Raw genomic sequence first — 9,753 nt, 5'->3', positions numbered from 1 at the left:
ATTTAAATTAAAAAAAAGATTTTTGTGAATGAAAAAACAATATTTTTGTTGATAAAAATAATTATAAACGACTAATGTATTGTAATACCTGACACAAATTCGGTGATGTGATGACCGTCGAGCTCATCTGTGAATTGGCCCAAGAAATCGCCCAATAATGGATCATTGGTCCCATTGCTAGCATAGATGATTCTGAAATTTAAAAAAAACATAAAAAACGATACCTAAAAATTAAAAAAAATATGTGTGTATCATCATATTTTTATGTAGAAACTTACGAGTCGGTGTCAAAATACAGCAAAGCATCGCCTAGCTTCTCCATCTCGGAATACAACTTCAAACGGGCCCATGTTGTCGTGAAGGCAGCCAAGAAAACGTTGGTCCGGTCAGTCTGGGGTATAAAATCCGATTTGTACCGCCATTCTATTGCAGCTATATTGTCACTGGGGAGATACAAATCCTTGACCTGAAAAAAATAAATAATTTGGTCACAGATATCATTTTAAATATTAGTTTGACAAAATCAAGTATTAAATGAAATAACATTTTATGAATAATAGAGTAGTATGTAACAGTAGCATGCATAATAATTACCTCAATAGAGGGATCGTTCAACATCTTGTGAAAATCAGATGCTTTAGTCACGTATGACAGTTGCGTCTTGTTCTCCTGCATGCCCCAGCGACCCCAGAAGCTGGAAAAAAAGCGATCATTGAGTATATATGAACGTTTAGTATATACGGTAATTAAAAATTGTTATAGATGGTTTTGAAATTTTTTACCTATTCAGACACAATTTAGCCACCTGACGTCGACCTGGATTGATTTGGATATTTCCAGGCTCCAATTTTATGCCTTCAATTTGCTGATACTGCTTCACGTACGAGTCTTTATCATTATTCGTTACACAGTTTGAAGGCCATCCTGAGGACTCTTGCTTGATCTTGAGGAAGGCGTTGATGTAGGGGGCAAAAAGACCCTCTCGAGATTGATCGAAATGATAAACCTAGAAAAAACAATCCTAATTAAAAAACAAAAATAATCGCAGAAAACATCAAAAATAATTATGGATTAGAAAAAAAAAATACCTCGTATATCCTTTTCACCACATATCCTTTTTCAATGGCCTTCTTGAGTTCCTCAGTCACCCAGGTGCCCGTGATGCATCTTTCCTCGTCGTTGTGATGGCATTCTTTTAAACGTGTTTCCACACACGAACGACACAGGGGAAAGGTCAATTTTCCACCGGATCTATAAAAAATGAAATATATGATGATAAAAATAATAAAAAATTTTATGAAAAAAATATGTTAGATTGGGAATATGTGAAAGTTACGTTATAAAAAAATTATAATAATACCTGTATGGGAGAACGGGCAGATATAAGCCCCTTGGTGGTAGTACTTTGCACTTAATGATGCCAAAATATGAATTCAGCTGTCCAAAGTTCTCGGTAATTATCCGGGGATGTCCAATTGGATATCTACAATGAAAGAAAAAAACATGTAAAAAAAAAGAAAAAAGCAATGGTAGCTATGTTATAAATTTTAAAGTACTCACTTGCAGTATTTGTTGACCCACGGGTACAAAGACGTGAAGTCGATGTATTTTGCGGTGCCTCGATAGAAGAGTTTGGTGGCATTGGTTCGTCCACCATAGAACGCATCCCTGGGTGCCAGCCTGTCGACAAAGTGAAAATCCACCAAGAAATTTTTCAGATCCCCGTTTGTTTTCTTCAGAGCATTGAAATCATGCTCCCACATGACTTCAAGATTGAAGCCGCCTTGACGGAACTTTTGTTCTTGCTCTAGTGTCTTCTTGTGGAGTTCCCACATATACGTATGAGTACAGGGGTTCACCATATCTTTCTCGAAGCACTGTGGACACCCATGCCAATAACACCCTGAAAAGAAACAAAGCATATCATATATAAATAAAATGAAACACGTAGTAAAGCAAACAAAGTAATAAAATTAATTAATATTACTTACCATGAAACAAAAACACGGTGTTTGTTTCCTCGCAAAACCCGTCTACGCTGAGACCTAGCACTCTTTTTTCTCCCGTCCCGTTTCTGGAATGTTGAATGTTCAACCCTAGGTAGGACAACCATTCAAAGCTAAGACGACTGCTATTGGTATTGTTGACGTAACCATTAATGGGCACCATCCCAATAGTGCCTTCATCGATGTATTTTGACCTATAGGTCGCCATACAGGCCGAGGCAATGGTGAGGTACTGGAATGGGTCGACGCCGGTTAATTCCAAGAACTCCTTACGAAACTGCAAGCAGCATCGACGAAGAATATCAACGTCTGACCTAAAAATTAAGAACATAGTGTTGAAATAATAAAACAATGAATGTTAAAATAATAAATAAAATAAAATAAATCAATATGAAGGAGAAAACAACTTACTTGCAGTATTCATACATTTCGTGTTTAAACACGAATTTTCCGCTCTTTCTTTGCTCATACCAGCTGTCGAATATCGCTTTCGCTTCGACGGCGAAAGCTTCCGGATTGAAGAAGTTCTTGGAAGGAAGGGGTCCACTGTAGTCCTGGTTTTCCGGTCGGTTGAAAAGGTGGGGAAAGTACCCTTTCTTCAGTTCTTCCAAACCGAAAGTTTTCGGCAGTTTGGACAAAGCCATAGGGAGAAAATTGAGGCTGTCGATAACTCGGATGTTGAGAGTGTCCAGTCTCAAAGCCATTATTTTGGATCCACACGGGACAACAGAAGGTTTGACTCCTTGCTCTAGGAGATATCTGTAAAGAAAAAATAACACTTGTGTTATAAAATTTATCACAAAATGTATGCATAATAAAACAGTAACATGCTATTTATGTAAACATTTTCAAAATATTGAAAAAAAACTTACTTGAGCAGGAATTGACCATCGAACCCCTTCATGTTGTGTGCGATAGCGGTGTACCCCTTATGTTCTTTGCGAAAGAGCCAGGCGCAAAATTCGTTGATGCTGTCATATCCGCTGAAGACAGCCTCTTGGCCATCCGCATATTGTGCCACGGCAAAGTTGATCACGTGCTCGCCTGAAGATTGATCCGTCTCGAAATCGAAGAAGACGAGCTTGTCGGAGGGGGCTTTCACCTTCTTCTTCTTGAGGGAGCAGAGGTGTCGTTCGTCATGATGGAAATTCTTGCAGTTGCTGCAATACTTCTCGCCACAAACGTGTTTGCCTCGAGACCGCTCCTTTTCTACAAGAAATTTCTTGCATGTCGGGCATTCGTAGAATTGCTGGCAGTATGTGGTGTTTTTGCCTCCAAGACTCTTGTGTCTTGCAAAGCAGTCAGCGGATCTACATCTCCTGTGGCAGTCTTTGCAGGTTTGAGATGTCCCAACCGTACATGTATCGGCAAAGCAAGTGTTACATCGGACTGTGCATTTGTGTTTCTGAACATGGTCGTAGGCCTTGTCGCAGTCCACACAGTAGAAATTGGAACCGTGGAATCCTTTAGGCGACATGATGAGGTCATAGTGTCCATCACTGAGTAACAAAAATATTTTTCTGTCTTTCTTGGGTGTCTTGTATACCACCTTCATTAAAAAACATAAATACGAAATTATACAAAAAAAATTCATGAATACATAACATACATATATATATAATGTTCATTGAATAGTACTTTTTAGTAATAAAAATTACCCGATAAAATTCTTCTGACGACTTGACGAATATCTGGACATCTAGAATTTCGGCAAACTTGGCGATGGCATTAAAACCACAAGGACCTATGGGAACTTCGGCTTTTTGATATAGATCAATGGACATTTCTTTCTGTATGTTTATTCTTGAGTCTCTTATGCTCGAAAGTTTAGGATGTTTCTCAAGGTAGGCGTTACCCACGACTATGGCCCTTGCACAACACAGTCCATCTTGTGGTACGCTTATAACGGACTTCTTTGTCAACCGGTCGGTCGATATGTTGACAATCTTACGTCTGCCACCACCTCGTGGTAATCTGACAGTGATGACGTCAAATCTGAGAGATGGGTCATTTAGAGGGATGGCGTTCTTGCTCTGCAACACTTTCATTATCACAGCCAATAGTGATTCTATCGTGAGCGAGGCCACAGGAATAAGCGAGGTGGAGATAGGTCGATCCAAGCTGTCAGATGTCATAACGATGCTGGAAATAAAGAAAATAATCAATTATTCAAATCAAAAATAACTGATCATATGTCTAGCTAACTGTACTAGCTAAACTATACGTGTAATTTTACAACTAGTAAATATTTACCGAATTTTGTCATCAGGATGCAACCCGTTAGTTGTTTCATCTATCAGTTGCCGCAATAATGCTCGCAAAAATGCCATAGCCGCTATTAATCTGGTTGACGGATCTATCAGAACCTCCGTTCGTATCCGAGCTGTATATGTGATTTGTTCCGCATTAAAACGGATGTTTTTCTTGCGGGATTTTTCTTGCAACACGTATGACTTCGTGTCCTGCAAAAGAAAGGAGATGTGGTAACATAGCAGATAAAAATAAATCACAATACACACAGAAAAAAAAAATATATATATATATAATCATTCGAAAAACTTACTCTGGATGTACCTTCGCCAGGGTCATAGTCTCTTCCAAGACCTATCTGATCCATGGCTTCCTATTAGAGAAATAGAGCTAATGTTAGAATATATACACATGAGGAAAAAAACTAATGAAATAGAAAAGTTGTGAGGCATAATCAAATCTAACCTTCTCAACTTGACCCCATTCGATTTCTTCTAAGAAAGGGTTTTCAGCCATTATCCACTCTGCTTCGTCTGGTCCAAATAGAACGGTATTCTAGATAAAATGTAGTATATCTTTAGTCAATACTATGAGGGAATCTTTTAAATGGTGATAAATAAGTAAAATAAAATTATTAGTACCTCTACTTTTCGTTCCCATTTGATATTATCAGGCATTGGATTGTTAGATTCACCATCGAAAACATTCTAAAAAAAACATAGATTTAATACGCTATTTATTATTATTATTACACAAATACACACACGTGCATTAAAAACAAGCATTCTGGTGTTGACTGTAAAGGCTTCCCACCAGACCTAAATGAATTATATATTGAATATTTTCTCTACAGCAGAGAGAGAGAGAGAGCTAACATATTTATTAGATATGTCAGACTGTATACTTATATAGAATGAAGGTCAATATACAATATATTATTAATTTTATTACTAATAGTGTAATCATTGTTTTTGTATCTGCTTACAATATCTTCATCCAAACAGTCTCGTACGAAGTGAAAAATTATTATTTATGTTTTATTAAGTTATTTGTCAATGTGAAAAATGTAGGAAAACCCTCTTTTTATATAATGTTGATATTAGGTTCTGACGCATGATAAATCCTATTATATCTATTCGTATAGTTCTATTTTGATTTTTCGTTAGATATTTTTCATTTATTTGAGAAAGTTCGATAATTCTGTACAAAAAGTTTTGTCTTAAGTGTGTGGCAATGTATTTTAGAATTATTTGAGATCTTATTCTGCTATAAAATCAACACAGAAATAAAGGTAGTTCCGTCAATATATTTAGAATTCATGAATATATATGCTACTTACATTATGATTTTCCATCTTTCTCTTCAGAGTTGAAAGGATGATGAGGTCGATAAGAAAAAAAAAGCGAACGGTTAGACGCGAAGACGACGGGAGAGAGAGAGAAAACTAGCTACCGATAGGTCTGAGAGCTAGTGAGTGAGTGAAGAAATTTCTACCACAGAGAGTGATATAAAGCATTTTAGCTAAGTGGACGTTAACGCCTTACTGGCCGTCGCCAAATCTAGGCCCCCTTAGTGAGCTTGGCGAAAATGCTTTATATCACTCTCGGTGGTAGAAATTTCTTCACTCACTCACTAGCTCTCAGACCTATCGGTAGCTAGTTTTCTCTCTCTCTCCCGTCGTCTTCGCGTCTAACCGTTCGCTTTTTTTTTCTTATCGACCTCATCATCCTTTCAACTCTGAAGAGAAAGATGGAAAATCATAATGACATATCTAATAAATATGTTAGCTCTCTCTCTCTCTCTGCTGTAGAGAAAATATTCAATATATAATTCATTTAGGTCTGGTGGGAAGCCTTTACAGTCAACACCAGAATGCTTGTTTTTAATGCACGTGTGTGTATTTGTGTAATAATAATAATAAATAGCGTATTAAATCTATGTTTTTTTTAGAATGTTTTCGATGGTGAATCTAACAATCCAATGCCTGATAATATCAAATGGGAACGAAAAGTAGAGGTACTAATAATTTTATTTTACTTATTTATCACCATTTAAAAGATTCCCTCATAGTATTGACTAAAGATATACTACATTTTATCTAGAATACCGTTCTATTTGGACCAGACGAAGCAGAGTGGATAATGGCTGAAAACCCTTTCTTAGAAGAAATCGAATGGGGTCAAGTTGAGAAGGTTAGATTTGATTATGCCTCACAACTTTTCTATTTCATTAGTTTTTTTCCTCATGTGTATATATTCTAACATTAGCTCTATTTCTCTAATAGGAAGCCATGGATCAGATAGGTCTTGGAAGAGACTATGACCCTGGCGAAGGTACATCCAGAGTAAGTTTTTCGAATGATTATATATATATATATTTTTTTTTTCTGTGTGTATTGTGATTTATTTTTATCTGCTATGTTACCACATCTCCTTTCTTTTGCAGGACACGAAGTCATACGTGTTGCAAGAAAAATCCCGCAAGAAAAACATCCGTTTTAATGCGGAACAAATCACATATACAGCTCGGATACGAACGGAGGTTCTGATAGATCCGTCAACCAGATTAATAGCGGCTATGGCATTTTTGCGAGCATTATTGCGGCAACTGATAGATGAAACAACTAACGGGTTGCATCCTGATGACAAAATTCGGTAAATATTTACTAGTTGTAAAATTACACGTATAGTTAGCTAGACATATGATCAGTTATTTTTGATTTGAATAATTGATTATTTTCTTTATTTCCAGCATCGTTATGACATCTGACAGCTTGGATCGACCTATCTCCACCTCGCTTATTCCTGTGGCCTCGCTCACGATAGAATCACTATTGGCTGTGATAATGAAAGTGTTGCAGAGCAAGAACGCCATCCCTCTAAATGACCCATCTCTCAGATTTGACGTCATCACTGTCAGATTACCACGAGGTGGTGGCAGACGTAAGATTGTCAACATATCGACCGACCGGTTGACAAAGAAGTCCGTTATAAGCGTACCACAAGATGGACTGTGTTGTGCAAGGGCCATAGTCGTGGGTAACGCCTACCTTGAGAAACATCCTAAACTTTCGAGCATAAGAGACTCAAGAATAAACATACAGAAAGAAATGTCCATTGATCTATATCAAAAAGCCGAAGTTCCCATAGGTCCTTGTGGTTTTAATGCCATCGCCAAGTTTGCCGAAATTCTAGATGTCCAGATATTCGTCAAGTCGTCAGAAGAATTTTATCGGGTAATTTTTATTACTAAAAAGTACTATTCAATGAACATTATATATATATGTATGTTATGTATTCATGAATTTTTTTTGTATAATTTCGTATTTATGTTTTTTAATGAAGGTGGTATACAAGACACCCAAGAAAGACAGAAAAATATTTTTGTTACTCAGTGATGGACACTATGACCTCATCATGTCGCCTAAAGGATTCCACGGTTCCAATTTCTACTGTGTGGACTGCGACAAGGCCTACGACCATGTTCAGAAACACAAATGCACAGTCCGATGTAACACTTGCTTTGCCGATACATGTACGGTTGGGACATCTCAAACCTGCAAAGACTGCCACAGGAGATGTAGATCCGCTGACTGCTTTGCAAGACACAAGAGTCTTGGAGGCAAAAACACCACATACTGCCAGCAATTCTACGAATGCCCGACATGCAAGAAATTTCTTGTAGAAAAGGAGCGGTCTCGAGGCAAACACGTTTGTGGCGAGAAGTATTGCAGCAACTGCAAGAATTTCCATCATGACGAACGACACCTCTGCTCCCTCAAGAAGAAGAAGGTGAAAGCCCCCTCCGACAAGCTCGTCTTCTTCGATTTCGAGACGGATCAATCTTCAGGCGAGCACGTGATCAACTTTGCCGTGGCACAATATGCGGATGGCCAAGAGGCTGTCTTCAGCGGATATGACAGCATCAACGAATTTTGCGCCTGGCTCTTTCGCAAAGAACATAAGGGGTACACCGCTATCGCACACAACATGAAGGGGTTCGATGGTCAATTCCTGCTCAAGTAAGTTTTTTTTCAATATTTTGAAAATGTTTACATAAATAGCATGTTACTGTTTTATTATGCATACATTTTGTGATAAATTTTATAACACAAGTGTTATTTTTTCTTTACAGATATCTCCTAGAGCAAGGAGTCAAACCTTCTGTTGTCCCGTGTGGATCCAAAATAATGGCTTTGAGACTGGACACTCTCAACATCCGAGTTATCGACAGCCTCAATTTTCTCCCTATGGCTTTGTCCAAACTGCCGAAAACTTTCGGTTTGGAAGAACTGAAGAAAGGGTACTTTCCCCACCTTTTCAACCGACCGGAAAACCAGGACTACAGTGGACCCCTTCCTTCCAAGAACTTCTTCAATCCGGAAGCTTTCGCCGTCGAAGCGAAAGCGATATTCGACAGCTGGTATGAGCAAAGAAAGAGCGGAAAATTCGTGTTTAAACACGAAATGTATGAATACTGCAAGTAAGTTGTTTTCTCCTTCATATTGATTTATTTTATTTTATTTATTATTTTAACATTCATTGTTTTATTATTTCAACACTATGTTCTTAATTTTTAGGTCAGACGTTGATATTCTTCGTCGATGCTGCTTGCAGTTTCGTAAGGAGTTCTTGGAATTAACCGGCGTCGACCCATTCCAGTACCTCACCATTGCCTCGGCCTGTATGGCGACCTATAGGTCAAAATACATCGATGAAGGCACTATTGGGATGGTGCCCATTAATGGTTACGTCAACAATACCAATAGCAGTCGTCTTAGCTTTGAATGGTTGTCCTACCTAGGGTTGAACATTCAACATTCCAGAAACGGGACGGGAGAAAAAAGAGTGCTAGGTCTCAGCGTAGACGGGTTTTGCGAGGAAACAAACACCGTGTTTTTGTTTCATGGTAAGTAATATTAATTAATTTTATTACTTTGTTTGCTTTACTACGTGTTTCATTTTATTTATATATGATATGCTTTGTTTCTTTTCAGGGTGTTATTGGCACGGGTGTCCACAGTGCTTCGAGAAAGATATGGTGAACCCCTGTACTCATACGTATATGTGGGAACTCCACAAGAAGACACTAGAGCAAGAACAAAAGTTCCGTCAAGGCGGCTTCAATCTTGAAGTCATGTGGGAGCATGATTTCAATGCTCTGAAGAAAACAAACGGGGATCTGAAAAATTTCTTGGTGGATTTTCACTTTGTCGACAGGCTGGCACCCAGGGATGCGTTCTATGGTGGACGAACCAATGCCACCAAACTCTTCTATCGAGGCACCGCAAAATACATCGACTTCACGTCTTTGTACCCGTGGGTCAACAAATACTGCAAGTGAGTACTTTAAAATTTATAACATAGCTACCATTGCTTTTTTCTTTTTTTTTACATGTTTTTTTCTTTCATTGTAGATATCCAATTGGACATCCCCGGATAATTACCGAGAACTTTGGACAGCTGAATTCATATTTTGGCATCATTAAGTGCAAAGT

The 9,753-nt window shown here is 38.0% G+C and overlaps 1 protein-coding gene across 1 annotated transcript; it reads right to left on the bottom strand.

The window, feature by feature from the left end:
• Positions 1-1,954: 1,954 nt before the first annotated feature.
• LOC149074629 (uncharacterized) lies at positions 1,955-5,713 on the bottom strand. The gene is made up of 9 exons (XM_089246368.1): positions 5,596-5,713; positions 4,898-4,963; positions 4,722-4,811; positions 4,570-4,629; positions 4,260-4,468; positions 3,665-4,148; positions 2,879-3,555; positions 2,418-2,765; positions 1,955-2,320 (listed from the first exon to the last, which is right to left on the bottom strand). The coding sequence occupies exons 1-9, from the start codon at positions 5,608-5,610 to the stop codon at positions 1,984-1,986; spliced, it is 2,286 nt and encodes a 761-aa protein (XP_089102494.1). The 5' UTR covers positions 5,611-5,713; the 3' UTR covers positions 1,955-1,983.
• Positions 5,714-9,753: the final 4,040 nt, after the last annotated feature.

The sequence above is a fragment of the Pholcus phalangioides genome, unplaced genomic scaffold (genome assembly GCF_987345545.1).
Source record: "Pholcus phalangioides strain wild (caught in Gottingen) unplaced genomic scaffold, Ppha-v1.0 ptg000017l_1, whole genome shotgun sequence".
In the NCBI taxonomy this organism is placed as follows: domain Eukaryota; kingdom Metazoa; phylum Arthropoda; class Arachnida; order Araneae; family Pholcidae; genus Pholcus; species Pholcus phalangioides.
This window is presented reverse-complemented; position numbering and strand designations above follow the sequence as displayed.

Excerpts from the sequence above, each read along its gene's own strand:
- LOC149074629 (XM_089246368.1), bottom strand. Across the intron at positions 4,149-4,259 it reads CATCCTGATGACAAAATTCG|CATCGTTATGACATCTGACA; the intron begins GTAAATATTTAC and ends CTTTATTTCCAG. Across the intron at positions 2,321-2,417 it reads GAAATGTATGAATACTGCAA|GTCAGACGTTGATATTCTTC; the intron begins GTAAGTTGTTTT and ends CTTAATTTTTAG.